Source organism: Zootoca vivipara, chromosome 14 (genome assembly GCF_965207765.1).
Source record: "Zootoca vivipara chromosome 14, rZooViv2.hap1.1, whole genome shotgun sequence".
Taxonomy (NCBI): Eukaryota; Metazoa; Chordata; class Lepidosauria; order Squamata; family Lacertidae; genus Zootoca; species Zootoca vivipara.
Window position 1 is genome coordinate 30,073,737 of NC_142597.1, and position 18,197 is coordinate 30,091,933.

The 18,197-nt window shown below is 53.0% G+C and overlaps 1 protein-coding gene across 1 annotated transcript; it reads left to right on the forward strand.

The window, feature by feature from the left end:
• The first annotated feature begins 8,724 nt into the window (after positions 1 to 8,724).
• Positions 8,725 to 11,125, forward strand: FZD9 (frizzled class receptor 9). The gene has a single exon (XM_035140000.3). It carries the CDS (start codon positions 8,836 to 8,838, stop codon positions 10,642 to 10,644), a length of 1,809 nt encoding a protein of 602 aa, XP_034995891.1. The 5' UTR covers positions 8,725 to 8,835; the 3' UTR covers positions 10,645 to 11,125.
• Positions 11,126 to 18,197: the final 7,072 nt, after the last annotated feature.

Here is an 18,197-nt window from a genome sequence, read left to right on the forward strand (position 1 = left end):
CTGTCCATCTATTTCTGTGAAATTCCAGAGGAAGATAAATTTGTCTCCCAAGGATCAATCTGAACAAGTTCTTCCACCTCAGCTATAGCTCCCTCGCTATGAGCGTAATGGATGCAGCTCAAGCTGGGGCAGGTGCAGGCATTTCTGGAGGGGCAAAGCTCCTCCCTAGAGGCAGGTTTTGGCCGTTAGGGGCCGTTAGGAGTGCAATCACAGGCATTCATTCAGGGGCTGGCTTGACTGGGGTCCCCACAGCCCATCCCACCAACTTTATCCATCTGCCCAACTCTTGCCCACCAAGCCAGGCTCTTTTGGATGGTGGGGCTCCTCCTTCCCCTGCAGACTCAACAAATCTTTGGCATCAATCTCTGTTGGCCAAGTGTAAGTCATAGGAACCAGCCTTGTGCTGAGTCAGACTTGTGCTGAGTCAGAATGAGACTACCCTGGCTGGCAGCAATGGCTCTCCATTGAGGCAGAGGTCCTTTGGCCAACCCTACCTGGAGATGCTGCCAGGGACTGAACCTGGGACCTTCTGCATGCGAAACAGCTTCTCTGCCACTGGGTTGCTGCCAATCCCTGTTAAGTCAGGAAGGCAGGCAGGGGGTGTAGCCAGCGGGCTGGCCAAAAAAGGCAGATGGACAGGGTGGGGTGGCTTTTCTCTGCTTTATATCCTGTCTCAGATGGGACATTTGAAGGCCTTGCAGCACAAAGTGATTGCAGGTTTGTTCCAATGGATATGTAACATGCAGGGGTCCTCCCGCATTATCATCACCTCTTTGGATGCCTGGCCCAGAGTCCTCTCCCCCCTTGTTGTTGTTGGCATCCATCTGTCTTGAGAGACAATGAAGTGTGCCTCCGGGGGGTGGTCAAACCGCTGCATTACCAGCACTGAAGTGACCTCCCTGGGGTACAGTGTATACTGCTGGATGACAAGACCCCCCCCCCTCTTGGCCTCACTGATGTGGTCTAAAGGAAGTCAGAGCAATATGTTTGGCGCTAGCTTGGCTGCAGGAGTTGCCAGAAGTAGGCATGCAAGACACCATCTTAGGGACTCCACTGTATTTGTTACTCCTTAGCCTTTTGTTCTCCCGAAGGCATCCCGAAAGGTAGGTTTAGGACCAGAGTTTTCCTTCTCCTAGATGAGCTACCTTCCCAGGTTGACAAGCCCCATCTTCTCCTCACTTCACAGCACATTCAGACGCCACCTTCTTGGCCATTGGGCCCACTATTGGTCTCGTCGTTCAGTGTTCTAAAGCCTGTCTTCGCATGCAGAGGAAGCCCCAAACTTCCAAGGATTTGTGACCCATTCGCTATCCTCCCTCCCCTGGTTTAGCTGGTCAGTCAAAACCGTTCCTGGGGTGTGCCCCCTGTCTCACTCTGACAGCTTTTAGGAGCCACAGGCAAGGGCAAGGTGGGGACCAAACTATCCCAGAAGAAGCACAAAGTGTCCCCTAGCAGAGGTACTACCCCACCCCTAGCACCCCACCCTCTTACTCATATGTGCTCTTTCTTCCTGGCATTCTGTTGCTTGTCACTCTCTGCTCTCATTGGAAAACATGGGAAGCTGTCTTATACTGAGTTAGACCCTTGGAGCCTTTCTTGCTCAGCATTGTCTGCACTGACTGGCAGCAGCTTTCCAAGGTCTCTTTCAGCCCTATCTGGAAATGCTATCAGGGAGATTGAAGCTCCTGTATGCAAGGCAGCTGAGCTACAGCCTTTCCATCCTTTGGTTATGGCCTCCTGGTACCTCTTCTGGCCATGCCACCTTGCTTCTGCTTGTACTGTGCTATTGCCTCCCTCTTTTCCTTCCTCCCACCAACATTCCTCAGGACACTGTCAAAAGGGGGCAAAGAGCAGGGCTGGATAACACAAGGGCCTCAATCTGCAGGCTTGCTGGAGGCAAATGGAAGAGCCTCGGCCTCCTTCCTCTCAGCTCCAAAGATGGCTGTGCCGGGATGCCTCCCGGTCCAATCCTCCCTCCTTTCCTTGTGCAGGTTTCTAAGCCCAACTGGCAGGGAGGAAGTGAGCTGCTGCACAGGTGCCAGGAACCACAGTCTCCCAGCTTCCTGAGATATAGCCTTGCCTGCGTCTGCTGCCCCTTCCATCCCAAAAGGACTCTGGGCAGGCTCCCCATCCGAGTTCTATGCCTCCTTTCTTCTGTCTATTGATATTGGAATCCCTTCCAGGGCTGCGAAGAAAGGTGATCTGTCCCTCCACCGAGAGCATTTTGCCTTTCCCCAAAAGACTTCCAGACCTGGCGAAGGGAGGGTTGCCGATGGGAAAGGGGCCATTTCAGCAGGCAAGCAACCAGGCTGCTCCCCTGAGATGGGTTGTACATGCAGCCAGGACCCTCTCTAGAGCAGTGTCTCCCAACCAGTGTGCCTCCAGATGTTTTGGGACTACAACTCCCATCATCCCTAGCTATCAAGACCAGTGGTCAGGAATGATGGGAGTTGTAGTCCCAAAACATCTGGAGGCACACTGGTTGGGAAACACTGCTCTAGAGCACCTTTTCCCAACCTGAAGTTCTCCAGATACGACTGCAATCCTATCAGCCCTAATGCAATGATTTACCTGTGGAGCAGTTATATGGCAAGGAGCTTCATCCATCCTGCACTCATCCTGACTTGCTTGCAAGGTGCTTATATGTGTCCCTGTTTGTCCCATACTTTTTAAAGTTCCCAGTACATGCTTGATGGTCTGGAGGCAACCTTTGTCTTCAGAGGTTGAACTGGTTTCTGGGGCTTTGAGCCAGGAAGAAAATCTGCTTCTGGAAACAGCCTCTGAATGGTGAGATAGAGATGGACGATGACATGAAAAGCAAGTGTGTAAAAGAAGGAGTGTCAGCAAGTGGGGCTGGTCACACTCGGTCCCAGGTACAGCCCTGGAGCCCTTGCTGCCCCTGTTTTCCCTGCAAGCCCCGCAGCTCATCCACAGGGCCAGCTTCCTTCTGAGATGGCTCCTGCCTAAGGATAGGGCAACTCACATAGGAGCAGAGCTAGTTAACATTTGGAGCCAGATGAGAAGGGTTAGTAGCCTGGCAGCAAGCAAGGGAGGGGAGCCAGCAACCTCCCTCAGCCTTGGGCTCCTACTTCCCCCCCCCCAGTGCATTTGGGGAGCAGCCCCTTTGAAAGGGTCCCAAGGAGATGTGTTGCATATGAATGATGGTCCACCACTCTGTGCCTCGCCTGATAGCCTGGCTTGCGAGTTTAAAAGCGCGCATTGACTCTGAAAGCCACATGATTACTCTTCGCCAAGCCTTGGTGCCTCTGGCCAAGAGCAACAGTTTTACATATTAAAGCTGAATTAAATTAAAAGGCATGCATTTTGTGTTTGTGTGTCGTCAGGAGCCTGTTAACTCTTGCCTGCCTCAGCGACGCACAACTTTCAGAGAGGGGCAGAGAAGGCTGGTCTCCGGCAGCTAGAACATCAAAGACTAGTGAAAGCGCTTCCTCACTCCAGTCAGTGGAAGTTTATGCCATTGTTACATGCATGGCAGCCTCCAGAGCGAATAGAGGTTTTCAGGGGTCCCAGCACATTCCCCAGGGTGGATTCCTTTGAATGGTGTCACTGGAGAGACTTGCAGTATTTCTGTGATGCAGTCCAGCAGCTTCCTAGGGAAACATCCAATAGCCTCAGAGAACCTGTCAGGACACTGTGGCTCCAGAACTGCTTGTCTGCTGCCCTCTTCAATATACACATAGGCAACTCAGAATCATAGAATTGGAAAGGATCCTAAGGGTCATCTAGTCCAACCCCCTGCAATGCAGCACTTCAGGAATACCATCTCCACAGCGGAAGGGGAAAGACAGACCTTACATATTTTGCCATGCTTGAAACATCTTTATTTATTTAGTTCCTCTGGCAATATGCTGCTCTGGCTTATTAGTTTATTAATCACATTTATATCTCACTTTTTCTCCCCCTCCCAAAAGGTCAAGGTGGTGCACCTGATTCTCTCCCCCATTTTATCCTCACAACAACCCTGTGAGGTAGGCTTCAGCCCAGAGACAGTGATTGGCCTGTGAGTTTCATGCTGAGTGGAGATTTGAACCTGGGTCTCCCACGTTCAGCCCCAGATGTGGATGGGCTCTTATAAGTTCCATTCGCTCCAGCATGGCCCAAGGGTGATGGGAAGTTTTGCAGTCCAGCAGCATCTGCAGGGAACCAAGTTAGCTACCCCTGCTCAAACCACAGCATGCTCCCAGGCTTTGAAACTCCCTCCCTAGCAAAGTCAGACTGGTTTCCTCCTTGCTGTCCTTCTGCCAGCAAGTGAAGACAGGCCTTTGGGAACTGACTGGTTTTTTTAAGGAAAGGGCTTTTAATACCACTGCTCTGCTTCTATTCTCTGCATTTTAATTTTTAAATCACTTTAATTCTATTAGAGTTTAATTACTTTTTAATGGTTATCTTTCATACGTGCTTAGCTTTTAGTATTTCTTCTGTGTTGCTTTAAGGCACCTTGAGTCCCTGTCAGTGGAAAAGGAATACAGTAGTAGTAATAATAATAATAATAATAATAATAATAATAATAATAATAATAATAATAATAATGGTTTTCCAATTCCCCCTCCTGAAAAAAAATAGTGTTTATCTTTGCAATATCATCTTCATTACATGAAGTGTTTTCTGACCCACTTTTTCCAGCGGGACAGAATACTGTAGCTTTATCCATCCCACCTGATCCATGGGATGGCGCCATCTTTGAATCTGACTGGTGAAAGTGAGAGAAAGGCAGGTCCTCAGTTGCTCCCCAGCATCAGGTGTCCTAGGTGCTTTCAAAAGACTCACCCTGCCCACCTGTGCACCTGCCAGCCCCTTTACTCAGCTCCCTGCTTGACTTGCAGATTTCTGAATAAACAGCTTATAACAAAAGGTGTCCTTGGTCTCCATTGTCCTCTCTCTTCAAGGAAATTGCATTCCCCTGAACTGAGATGTTGCCTTTTGTGTGTGTCTGTGGAGTGGACGCCACAGGATCTCCAACAGCTGCCATAGTCACTCAACCAGGCTTTGAAATCAGCATAGCCGGACTATTTCTCTGGGATCCGTCCAACAGGCAGAGATTTGCTGCTGGTAGCCAGTTCTTCTTAGAAGAGAACATGCGCAGGCAATGAAAGGGATGCCGCCTCTCTCTTCCCCTGTGGGAGATCCACTTACTGTATTTTTGTGGTACTTTTAAATATGCCATTTCAGACAGAAGTAGTGGCACAAGGCAAACGGACCTCTAGACTTTCTGCCACCTGTGGAAATTTTGAAGGTTGGTGACACAGCCTACAAGGGGCTTGTGGGACCCAGACTAAAACGATCCAGCTTCTGCCATCTCACCGAAATGGTGAGGCAAAGGGGATCTCGCAGCCTCACAATTTTGGATTTTAGGCCACCTCTGAGATTTTCTGGTGAGGCTGGACCAGGGAGGCACCTGAAAAATCAGTGTGATGATGGGGATGGCTGAAACCAGTTTCCCCAACCCCAGCATTTTGGATTACATTTCAGTTTAGCATTAACCTACCAAGTTAAATATTTGGTGCCCTGTTTCTCCCCTTTGAAGGGACCCAGGTGGCGCTGTGGTTAAACCACTGAGCCTAGGGCTTGCTGATCAGAAGGTCGGCGGTTCGAATCCCTGTGACGGGGTGAGCTCCCGTTGCTTGGTCCCAGCTCCTGCCAACCTAGCAGTTCGAAAGCACATCAAAATGCAAGTAGATAAATAGGAACCGCAACAGCGGGAAGGTAAACGGCGTTTCCATGTGCTGCTCTGGTTTGCCAGAAGCGGCTTTGTCATGCTGGCCACATGACCTGGAAGCTGTACGCTGGCTCCCTCGGCCAATAATGCGAGATGAGCGCGCAACCCCAGAGTCGGTCACGACTGGACCTAATGGTCAGGGGTCCCTTTACCTTTACCTTCTCCCCTTTATGTATTTGTAAAGGTCCAGATTTCAGCATGGGTAGTCAAATAGTCAGCCTGGATAGCTCCATTGGTTAGAGCGTGGAGCTGATAATGCCAAGGTTGCAGGTTCAATCCCCATATGGGACAGCTGAGCTATAACTTGGATTAGGGCTGCCATACGCCTGGATTTTCCCAGACATTACCAGGATTTCAAAGGCGGGGTTGACGTTGGGGGGGGGTGGTTCCGAAAGGTGGCACCTTGATTTGGATCTTAGGCATTTCAATTTAAAAACCATGGTCTTTTGGCTCAACAACTTTGGGAGTTGTCTTTAAAAAGCTCAACAACTTTCAGGGTGTCCTAAAATACGTCAACCCTAGCTTGGATGTCACCCCACTATGGAACTCTTTGCTGCAGGGGGCAGTGATGGCCACTAACTTAAAAAGAGGATTTGACAAATTCATGGAGGAGAGGGCTATTGATGGCTATTAGCCATGATGGCTGTTAGGGGTGCCAACTTGAATAAAATAAGGGGGGCCAAGTAAGCCCTGTCCCACATAATCACATGATGCAGCACACACGTGCTATTTGAATGGCAATGCCCACCAACTGGGGGGGGGGCTGACCCCCTCAAATATTTCGTGGGGGGGGAGGGTGAAGGGACCTCAGCCTCTAGGTCCCACTGCATCATACATGGAATCATAGAATCATAGAGTTGGAAGAGACCACAAGGGCCATCCAGTCCAACCCCCTGCCAAGCAGGAAACACCATCAAAGCATTCTTGACATATGGCTGTCAAGCCTCTGCTTAAAGACCTCCAAAGAAGGAGACTCCACCACACACCTTGGCAGCAAATTCCACTGCCGAACAGCTCTTACTGTCAGCAAGTTCTTCCTAATGTTTAGGTGGAATCTTCTTTCTTGTAGTTTGAATCCATTGCTCCGTGTCCGCTACTCTGGAGCAGCAGAAAACAACCTCCCAAATAGTAACCCTGTGCACATGGCATTGTGTTCCCTTTTCATGCACCCATGAGTTCCACAGGCCAGTGTCGCTTTCGGCCTGACACCGACTCAGGAGAGATCCAAGAGCAAGGACACTGAATCCCTGGAATGACAGGAGCCACGGGGGGACCATCTGTGTCATGAGCTGGGTGCAAAAGTCCCCCATATCACAGAAGTAGGGCTCTCCTAACCACCCCCTCAATCAATGCAGCTGTGTTGGGAGGGGGAGTTGCCCGTTTTTGCTGGATTATTTGTGTCTAAGAGGAGGAGGAGGAGGCCTGTTAGGGGCAGGCTGGTGATTAAATATTCTGTTTATGATCAGCTTTTGCTGAGCAGATCCCAGCATCTCCCTGGTTCTTGCCTACGTGTGACACATACATAATAGTCCCAGGCACTTAAACAGAGGCTGTTTCATCTTCAAAGCCGTTTTCTAAAGATGCCCTAATACATTAAACATGCCCACCCCCCCTCCCCTTCCCATGGAAAGAGGAACAGCCCTCTGCTTGTCTCCAGCTGTCCTTCTGATGCAGTCTTCTGCTTCCTGCTTAAAAAAGGATCCCAGAGAAAGACAGATCTATTTTGCTGCTTCAAGAGTTCTCAGAAGGATCCTTGGGCTCACTTAAAGCCTATGGGGCTGCTTTAAAGGGGCCTGTAGAAGCAAAGATTAAGTGAGTTTTTTTGTAGAAGGAATTAAGTGGTATATAAATTCGGTTAATTAAATAAAGACCTAGGATGGCTTTTGACATGACAGCTGCACCCAAGGAGGTGCTTTTGGGTTTAATTCTTGTGCACAAGTTTGCAAGTCTAGATAGCAAGCAGGGATTTGAATGGCATTCCTGACCGCTTTGTTGCGCAAAATTCCCTGCTGCATTATCTGTGCCCCTTGGGGCAGATCTCTCTAGGTTTCTGCCACCACTAGGGGGCTGCCCACCATCTCACCCCTAACACTCCCTGGTTAGCCCCCTAACCTTGCCTCCAACTCTAGGGAAGAAATGGTTCCTGTCACTGTTTGACTTACACCCGTGTAGTGGGACTGCTTTATTTCAGGGTCCAAGGTGGCATTTTCCTGTTTGATGCAGAACCACAAATGCCAAACAGACCCCTCCCTAGGTCAAGGGGTGCAAAGTTCCCATGCCTGGCTCCATCATTTGGGCACCCAGGAGAGAGAAAACCTCACAAGCGCAACTCTCCCTGGGAGTAAACAGAGAAGCCAACTCACAATTTGCTCGTCGTTTCTCATGGCACAACTGGCCAGTTGCTCAAGGAGAGGGCTGTCCTTGGATTAGGAGTACAAAAACTTCAGCCACTTCCAAAAATTAACTGGGAGCCTCGTGGAACCACCTTGGGGGGCGCCCTTAGAGACATACACACACATACCCCACACACTCATACACAAACTGAATCTGGTGCTTTTCGAGACAGGGAGAAGAGAGGGAAGGCGGGGGGGGGGGGGTCGATAGTGCGGGCTGAGCTTCACACTCTGCGTCGACCTGGCCATGTCTTCGCTCTGCCACTCACACGATGCCGCTTCACATGTAAGGCTCCCGCTCCAATGACTCTCCCCACCCTTGGCAGCAGCAGAAAGGAAGAAATAACATAGGCTGGCAGGGGCAGGGCAGAGTGCAAGCCGGCTTGAAGAAGCCGACAGCGCCTCTGAGCCCGCGCAGAGCGCCGGCCCGGCAGGGCTTGCTGGGAGGCGCGCTGCAACTTGGCTGCCCGAGCCACTGCCGCCTCCCGCTCCTCCTCCTGCGCTCCGCCCCGCCCCGCGCGGGGTGTGTCCCGCCGGCGCCGGGCCCGCCTCCCGAGGGTGTAGCGGCGCTGCTGGCGCGGCGGAGGCGCCCACGAGCGGAGCGCCGGCCGTGTGGGCACACGGGGAGCTGGTGACGCGCCATGCGGTGGCGGTGATCGGGAGCGGCGGCCGGCTCCGTGGTGGTGGTCGTCGCCGCCGCGAGGCATGGCCGGGCTGCTGCTGCCGCTGCGAGTCCTGCTGGCGATGTTGGTGGCGGCGTCCCCGGGCGCCCGGGCGCTGGAGCTGCTGGGCGGCGCGGGCGTCGGGGCGTACGACGCGTCGGAGCGGCTGGGCGGCGGTCGCGGCTCGGGGCGCTGCCAGGCCATCGAGATCCCGATGTGTCAGGGGATCGGCTACAACCTGACGCGCATGCCGAACCTGCTGGGGCACGAGCACCAGGGCGAGGCGGCGCTCAAGCTGCACGAGTTCGCGCCGCTGGTGGCTTACGGCTGCCACGGCCACCTGCTCTTCTTCCTGTGCTCGCTCTACGCGCCCATGTGCACCGACCAGGTGTCCAGCAGCATCCCGGCCTGCCGGCCCATGTGCGAGCAGGCGCGCCAGCGCTGCGCGCCTATCATGGCGCACTTCCACTTCGGCTGGCCCGAGGCGCTCGACTGCGACCGCCTGCCCACCAAGCACGACCCGCACGCCTTGTGCATGGAGGCGCCCGAGAACGCCACTGCCGAGCCCCAGCGCGGAGCTGGCATGCTCCCGGTGGCCCCTCGCCCGGCCCGGCCCGCCGTCGAGGGGAGGCCCCCTCCGGCAGGCAGCCCGCCCGGCTCGGCTCCGGGAGGCCCGTGCGCCAACGGCGACAAGTTCCAGTTCGTGGCCAAGAGCGCGTCGTGCGCCCCGCGCTGCTCACCGGGAGTGGACGTGTACTGGGCGCGTCGCGACAAGGACTTCGCCTTCATCTGGATGGCCGTGTGGGCCACGCTCTGCTTCGCCTCCACCGCCTTCACAGTGCTGACTTTCCTGCTGGAGCCCCAGCGCTTCCAGTACCCGGAGCGGCCCATCATCTTCCTCTCCATGTGCTACAACGTCTACTCGGTGGCCTTCCTCATCCGCTCGGTGGCCGGTGCAGAGGCCATTGCGTGCGACCGTGAGGACGGGCAGCTCTACGTCATCCAGGAGGGCCTGGAGAGCACTGGCTGCACCCTGGTCTTCCTCCTGCTCTATTACTTCGGCATGGCCTCATCCCTCTGGTGGGTGGTGCTCACCTTGACCTGGTTCCTGGCGGCGGGGAAGAAGTGGGGCCATGAGGCCATCGAGGCGCACAGCAGCTACTTCCACCTGGCCGCCTGGGGGGTCCCCGCCATGAAGACCATCGTCATCCTCACCATGCGCAAGGTGGCTGGCGATGAGCTGACGGGCCTCTGCTATGTGGCCAGCCTGGATGTGGCTGCCCTAACAGGCTTTGTCCTCATCCCGCTGTCTTGCTACCTGGTAGTGGGCACCTCCTTCATCCTGACAGGCTTCGTCGCCCTCTTCCACATCCGCAAGATCATGAAGACGGGAGGCACCAACACGGAGAAGCTGGAGAAGCTGATGGTCAAGATCGGGGTCTTCTCCATCCTCTATACCGTCCCGGCCACCTGTGTCATCGTCTGCTACTTCTACGAGCGCCTCAACGTGGAGTATTGGACTCTCCGGGCCTTGGAACACGGGTGCCTGCCTTTCCCCGGGCGTCGCAGCCTAGACTGTGCCCTGGAGGCCTCCGTGCCCACTGTGGCCATCTTCATGCTCAAGATCTTCATGTCCCTGGTGGTGGGCATCACCAGTGGGGTCTGGGTGTGGAGCTCCAAGACCCTGCAGACCTGGCAGAACCTCTGCAACCGGAAACTGGGGGTCAGGACTAGAGGGAAGCCCTGCAGCGGGGTGACTTGTACGGGCACCCACTGCCACTACAAGGTGCCTGCTGTGGTGCTGCACATGACCAAGACGGACCCTTACCTGGACAACCCTACGCACGTCTGAGGCAGGTTGGGGCCTCCAGGAAACAGCCATGCACATAGTTTGTAGCAGGTCAAGGAGCAAGGAGCTCCCGAGAATGTCTTGGTGGGGGGAGATGATGGGAGGCAGAAGGAGTGGCTGTCTGTGGCCATCTAGGGAGGGCAGGGGAGCATCTTTGTTACGCTGTGGGTCTGAAAAGAGCAGCTAATGGAAGCCCCCCCCTTCCCTCCCTCCAACCCACCCACCCCAATCATATATATATCTACGCTTCCCAGCCTTGCGGGATGGACACCTCCGTTGCCAAAACCCAGCCAACTATTTCAGTGTTTCGTTTCGGAGGCGAGATGGGAGAGAGCATTTGTCCAAGTTTATTTAATTCTGTAATTTATTTTAGATTTTTTTTTATAAAGAAATCCATTAGCTGAAAGAAATGGAAAAAGCGGGAGTGGGGGGGGGAGAGAGAGAAAGAAAGAAAGAATCCCCAATAAAACCTGGCTGTGTTATTTCAACTGAGGTCGATGCTGTTTGCAGGAATTCAGGAGGCTTTGGGAACAGCTGTTCCAAACGCAGCATGGAGGGGAGGTGGGGGATGAAGAGAGTTTTTTTGGGGGGGGGAGCCTGGATGTCTGCAAGAAGGAGAGCAGCGGGGTAAATCCTCTCACAGCTGGCCTCAGCTTTAGGCCTTGCCACCAGTGTGGGGAGATGGCTAGTCTGCCTTGGGGAGGCCTCCCTGTCCCCCCCCCCCCAGCACCACCGCCTGCCCAGTTGGGGAGCTTGTACAAGTTGTTTCGAGCAGCCAAGGCCAAGGACGGGAGGCTGTCAAAATATTTTTAGCCTGGCTGGAGAGTGACAAAACTGAGCTGGCTGTGCCAAGGCTGTGCGAGTCATCATCCAGCAGCAGCAGCACCCCCCCTTTCTCTCCCTCGGAGTCCCCAGCGGCTGCCCATGCTGTGACCTTCAGCCTCCTCTGCCGCTGAGATCCAGGAAGGGGGTGGCTGCCAGGGGCTTGGGGAGAGGCGACTGCCTCCAGTGCCCTTTGGGGTCCGGCCAACCGACAAGCCGGCCTCCAGAGAAGCTGTGTTGCATTGGCCCAGGACATTTCAGAGGTTTTGGGCTTGGTGAAATGTCTCAAAGGCTCCAGGGAAACTAGGAGAGTGTGGGTCGCCAGCCCCCACCTCCATATAGTGCCGGGTTGTGGTTGTAGTGGCGAAGCAGTGGCTTCCCACACACCCGGCTGCCACACCATTGCAGATGGGTTTGGCCCCTTCTTGCTGAAACGCCACCCAAAGCCCCCTTTCCCCTTCCACTCCCCCAGGCCCCCATCCCTGCCTCTCACTACAGCAGGAGGGCAGGGAGCTCCCACTCCCCCTTCCCCAGGGAGGCTCTGGCCAGTAGCCAAGAAGAAGCCAGCTGCTGAGCGAGCCAGGGGGCCTTGTGGGGTGGGGGTTGCAGCGATCATTTGGCAGCAGCCAGTGGGGCTGGGGTGGAGGGCAGCCTTTGAGCAAAGGCCCCTTGCTCTGCCTGGCTGCCTGGGTCAGCTGCTCAGCTCCCAGTGCTGGTTTTGGCGCCCTCCAGCCCCGCCTGGAGCCAGGCCTTCCTGCAGATGAATAATCCTTTCCACCCTGGCTCCCCTCCCATCCAGGTGACTGGCCTTGGCGCCTCCAGCTCACTAGAGTCTTCTCTGGCGCTGCTAAGGGCACCAGCAGGCCTGAGGAAAGGAGAAGCCCGCAAAACCATCTGCCATAATAAATTGGTTAGTCTTTTAAGACACTGTTGTTTTTGAGGCCCTCGCCAATGCTGGGTTCCCCAACTTCCACCTGAGGGGAAGGCTCTAGAAATTGGGGTTCCGGCCCCCTTGAGTGATGAAACTGGGGGGGGGGGAATGGGACCTTTGCAGGCTAATTCTGGCTCCAGACTCCTTTGCCCAGGGATGCTTAGCCACCAGCTAGAGGGGTAAAAGAGAGCTGGGCAGCCGTGTGTGTACAGAAACATGTGTTACTACATCAGAACTTTCCAAACTTTTCATGTTGGTGGCACACTTTTAAGACATGCATCATTTTGCAACACAGAAACTTGGTTTTACTAGCAAGCCGGAGGTTAAACTAACTCCATTCCAACCCCAGGAGGAGCATGGGGAGCGTTCACACGACACACTGCAGCCAACCCACTAACGTGTCACGTGCCACACAGTTTGGAAAGCTCTGGTCTGCATGGTTGAGATCTTGTACAAATAGGAGAAATGGGTGCAGGGAGTGATTTTTCCACCCTCTCCCATAGTACTAGATGCCAGGGTTCCCTGTGAAATTGATTGGAAGTCAAACACCCCCCCCCCCCCGCTATGATGGTTACCGGCTTAGTTAGCTTGAAAAAGAGGATAGACGAATTCATGGAAGAGAAGAGGTTTGCTAGTAATAGGCTCCTGCTGGTCTGGGTGTATAAACAGAACCTCCAGATGCAGAGGCAGTCTACCAGGGTATTGCCTGTTGCACCAGGGGAGGCACCAGCAGAGGAAAGTTGTTGTTCTCATGTCCTGCTTGTAAGCCTCTGACTGGCCTAGATGAACCTGGGCCTGATCTGGCAGCTGAAACCACTTTGATGCAGGTACTGGATCATGCCAAGCCCTCCAGTCTTATTAGCACAGTCGCATCACCAGTCTGGTGATGCGAGGAGGGCTAGTTGGTATCCTTCAGGCGCCCAATTTGGCCCAGGGGCTACCTGTTGCTGACCCCTTTCCATGGTGGGCACTGAATGAACCAGGTGCCTGAGCTTCTTGCCTGTGGAAGATGGTCGCAAGCTAACAGCTTTCCCATCTGTTTGGGAGCGTATCCTGGAGTAAAGTGCAAGGTGGAGTTGGTTGAGGCAGTCTCCTGGGAAAAGGAGCTACTCAGAGCAGACTTCAGCAACCTGGAGCCCTCCAGTTCCTTTTGGGTTACGGCTGCTATCGCCTCTGGGGTCATAATACAGCTGTGCTGCCTGGGGCTGATGGGAACTGTAGTCCAAAACATCTGGAAGGCACCTGGTTGGCGAAACCTGATGTGGAGCCCGGCTGCCAAGAGACGCCAGAAGGGTTTTTGACCCCAGAGAGGAGCTTCCATGCTACCTGTGGCGACTGTTGCTCACACACACCTGCCCTTGCCAGCTGTAGGAAATGCCACTTGGCTAACCAGCTCTCTTCCTGGGTTAGGGGTGCAACACTTGGCAACCTGCCGAGGGACACCCGTCCTTCTGCTCTGGGTAAAAAGGTAAAGGGACCCCTGACCATTAGGTCCAGTCGTGACCGACTCTGGGGTTGCGACGCTCATCTTGCTTTACTGGCCGAGGGAGCCGGCGTACAGCTTCCAGGTTATGTGGCCAGCATGACAAAGCCGCTTCTGGCGAACCAGAGCAGCACACAGAAACACCGTTTACCTTCCCGCTGGAGCGGTACCTATTTATCTACTTGCACTTTGACGTGCATTTGAACTGCTAGGTTGGCAGGAGCTGGGACCAAGCAACAGGAGCTCACCCCGAACCGCCGACCTTCTGATCGGCAAGCCTTAGGCTCAGTGGTCTAACCCACAGCGCCACCTACATCCTGCTCTGGGTAGGAAAGAGCAAAGTGCTGCCAGGAAGGAAGGTCCACTGGGGGGCGGTTCCAGTGACACCTGCAGAGAGTGGCCTTCCTGGGCAGCACCAGGAAGGGCACCCAGGTGGTGGCAGCTGCAAGCGAGCATGTGACTCCTTGCTAAGCCAGTGACGAGAGCTTTTAATGGTGTCAACCTGGAGATGGGCTTCCAACAGGGGTGTTCCGCCCCACAATGCATGTGCACAGATGCTCTGGATGTGTGTTGCATCCTCAGTTGTCATGCCTTGCCCAAGGCACGCACTGTGACAGCAAAAACAGACTTCCCTCTTCCCTCAAGTGGTCCCAGATGTGGTGGCAACAGCGGGGTGGGGTGGGGGGAGTTCCGTTGGATTTCTTGCCACCCAAGGGAGCCATAAGCACTTGACTCTGCCTTGTGCTCCTCAACCTCTGAATAATAATAATAATATTTATTATTTATACCCATCCATCTGGACTATGAATCCCATCTGAGACTTTGGAGTGTTGTACTAGTTTAATTTCACGGCCGAGGAGACTTGCCTTAGTGTTCCAAAGTTAGTAAATTAACAAGCTGACCCTTTGTCTGTTTACACTGACTGTCAGCAGCTCTCCAGGGTGGTGGGGAGCAGGGCTTGATTTCTTTAATAAATTTTAAAAGTGGCACCAGAGGGCAAAGGCTTCACAGGGACTGTGTCATCCCTTCAGTAAGAGGATGCAAGGCAGAGGCAATTAGAAGGCGCTCTAGACAACTTTCTTCATTGCACAATGTTTGTTTTTTTTAGATCAACTTCTCTAGCCGGTGGGTGACAAAGTAGCGGGAAATTATGTCAAGTGGGTTCTAGGGCACACATGGTGAATCCAAGCTTGGGCACAACTTTCCTAGAGAGAGGACCTCTGCTTGAAATATGAGACTTATCAGACCAGGGGTTCCCAAAGTGTGGTCTGCAGACCACCAGTGGGCCGTGGTGTGTCTATGGGTGTGTGGTTTGAAGACAGGAGAGGGCCCTTCCAGTGTGCTGAATATTCATTTGGCTTTTCAGTTGTATTTTTATTATTTGTTCTATTGCATTTTGAATTTTGCTGCAACAGGCAGAAAAATAAGTGGTCTAGCAAGACCCTTAGCAATTTCCAAGTGGTCGGGGGCATTTGGCCACCACTGATCTAGATAGATGGCTAGACAAGGGCTGAGCTGAAACAAGAGGGGCTTCTCAAACATCCTTAATCTCCGTGAAAAATTCTTTCCCACGCCGGTTTTTTTGGGGTGTATGTGTTGCAAAATAGGGTGAGATTCCAGAGACAGAGCATACAGTCAGCGTTGCACTCTGATTTTGCTATACAGGCCACCGTGTGGCCAATGCTAGGTGGCACAGGTCTTGTGTTGCATTTGATCCTTTTGATCGTCTCAGAAATAAGCTCCTGCTTAGAAATAAAATGTCAAAGCTACAAATTCAGGGAGTGGGGAGCAAGCAGTGTGCAGTGCAGCACGTGAAAAAGGGAGGTAGGAGGTGCTGCAGGGAACCTTTTCACTCTGCATACCCCTCACCCAACACTTTTGCTGCTGCAAGCAAAGCAGAGGAAGAAAGGAACACACTTGTGCATGTATATGACCAGTTATACAAATTGGGGCTTCTTTAGCTGGAGAAATGTAGACTTGGAAGCAAAAGTTCAAAGACTGGTGGGGAAGCCTACCTCTAAATTGTGGAGGGCTCACTTGCCGGATCCCTCAGCCTGCAGCACAAAGCCCCTTTTGGCTCAGACCAGATGGGGCAATTCCTATCCTCCGTGCCCCAGCCACCCATGCAAGCAATACAGTTGCTGGGATTTTGAAGCAGTTTATTCTTGAAAAACCCAACAGGTGCTTGTTTCTCATAATCAGCCAGTTCCTAGGGCCCTTCTGTATGTAAAGCACTTCCTGTAAACACCTCTGTGCTGTAGGCCACAACTTTCCCCATTTAGCAGAAACGAAGTTATAGATGTCTATGGGAGAGGCAGGAACTGAACCCAAGCCCCTCAGGAGCCAGATCTCGCAACTTGACCGCAGTGCCTTGATCCCATAGACTCCAAGCAATCAGAGGAGTTTTCCCAGAGGGGGTCTGGCTTCCCTAGACTAAAACCACTAAGTTCCTTCTAGCCCAGAAAACACAGAAACATCACATCACTTTAATGCTTTAATGGGCATGCCAAGATATTTATTCAAACACCTGGGACAGTTTTGAAGATTAGATTAACCCAAAAGCAAGGTGGCTCGTGTGAAGAAGCCAAGCTGCGAACAAGAGGGGCAGCTACCTTCTCTGGGCCCATGAGGGAGTGATGCTAATTGGTAATGAGCAAGAAATTAATTGAATAAATCTTTTTTTAAAAAAAAATGATTGTGGTCTGGCAGATTTGTTTAAATATCACGTTTAGCATTTGAAGATGTAACATTTCCAGTTTAAAAGAGCTTCCCGTATTAACAGGCAGCTGGTGATATAAGCGGAGCGTTGTTTTCAGGTTGGCTGTGAGATGGTTTGAGGCTGAGGCCAGGCAATCCAATCAGTATAATGGGAGGTCAGATCTTGGGCATCAGCTCCTGTGCTCAGGCATGGCACAAGCCAAGCCTTGCAACTTACAAAGCACCCCGTTATGAGTTGAGGGTCAGATGCTCAAGCTGTACAGCTGATACATCTCAACCCTACAAGGCTACTGATCTCTAGAGTTTACACTGAAGACATTTAAGCAAAACGCCAAGAACCAGGTCCCTCATTTCATACCAAGTAATCCTGACAGAGAAGGGAGGATGGGTGGCGCTGTGGTCTAAAAACCACTGAGCCTAAGGCTTGCTGATCGGAAGGTCGGCGGTTCAAATCCCAGCGAAAGCACGTCAAAATGCAAGTAGATAGATACTGCTCCTGCGGGAAGGTAAACAGCATTTCCATGTGCTGCTCTGGTTTTGCCAGAAGTGGCTTAGTCATGCTGGCCACATGACCGGGAAGCTGTCTACGGACAAACGCTGGATCCCTTGAATGGCCTATTTGTGCTTTGGCAGCCACAAGCACAAGCTCTCTTTCCGCCCACCTCCCTCTGTGACCCCTGAAAGCAGCTGGATATCGAAGCCTGGAGAGAAGATGGTTTGCGTGTAGAGACTGCTTCCACTAGAGATGCTACCTAGAAATGGGGCTAGCACCAAGTAGCTTCTCTCTTAAACACACACACCCTGCTAGCATGAGAGGCTCCACCAATGCTGCTCACCCCACCCATCAAGCTTAATTCTTCATCAGAGTGGGACACTAACTTCCCTTGGGGCTCTCCTGGGTGGTGGGTCCTGGGCTGCACTAGCAATTCCTGGAAGTGGTGCTTCTGGAAGACCTGGTGGTCTCTGCCCTGCGATAAGACAAGGTGATGAAGGGATGGGTGGGAGGCACAGCTCCTTTCTGCCTTAAGCTTCTGAATCAACCTATTTGGGGACTCAGCTGTTAATTTTGTGCTTTTGTATGCAAACTTACAGTAGCCCAGCCAAAGGCAGCTCCTTGATGCAGCAGGCAGCCCTGTGGCGCAGGGACCAGCGAGCAAATTGGATGGCTATCTGCTAGGGATTATTTAGTTGTGATTGCTGCCTTAACTAGGTGACCCTTCCAATGCCACATGTCTATGCTTTGCCATTGAGAGCCCCTCTCCAAGCTTCTGGTTTGAGAAAGCTGGGTTTGCACAAAAGACCTTCATTGCAGCTAGAAGAGAGGCAGCTAATCAGGGCCCTACCATGACTCACAGCCCTCCTCATTCCTGACCGCTGGGTGAGGCTGGGAGTTGGGAACACAACAGGTTCCCCATCCCCAAGGCAGAACATTTCCTTAGAACCATCCCAGCCAAGGAAGAGAAGGGAGGCAGAGGCCACAGGCTTCATCAAGTAAAGATATGCTGGAGTAAAGACACCACCCTACTCTCACCAGCCAGGCTCCAAATTTCATTTCGCTTAGTTTCTCAGACCCTAGAAAGACCAGTAAATACAGGCAGGAAG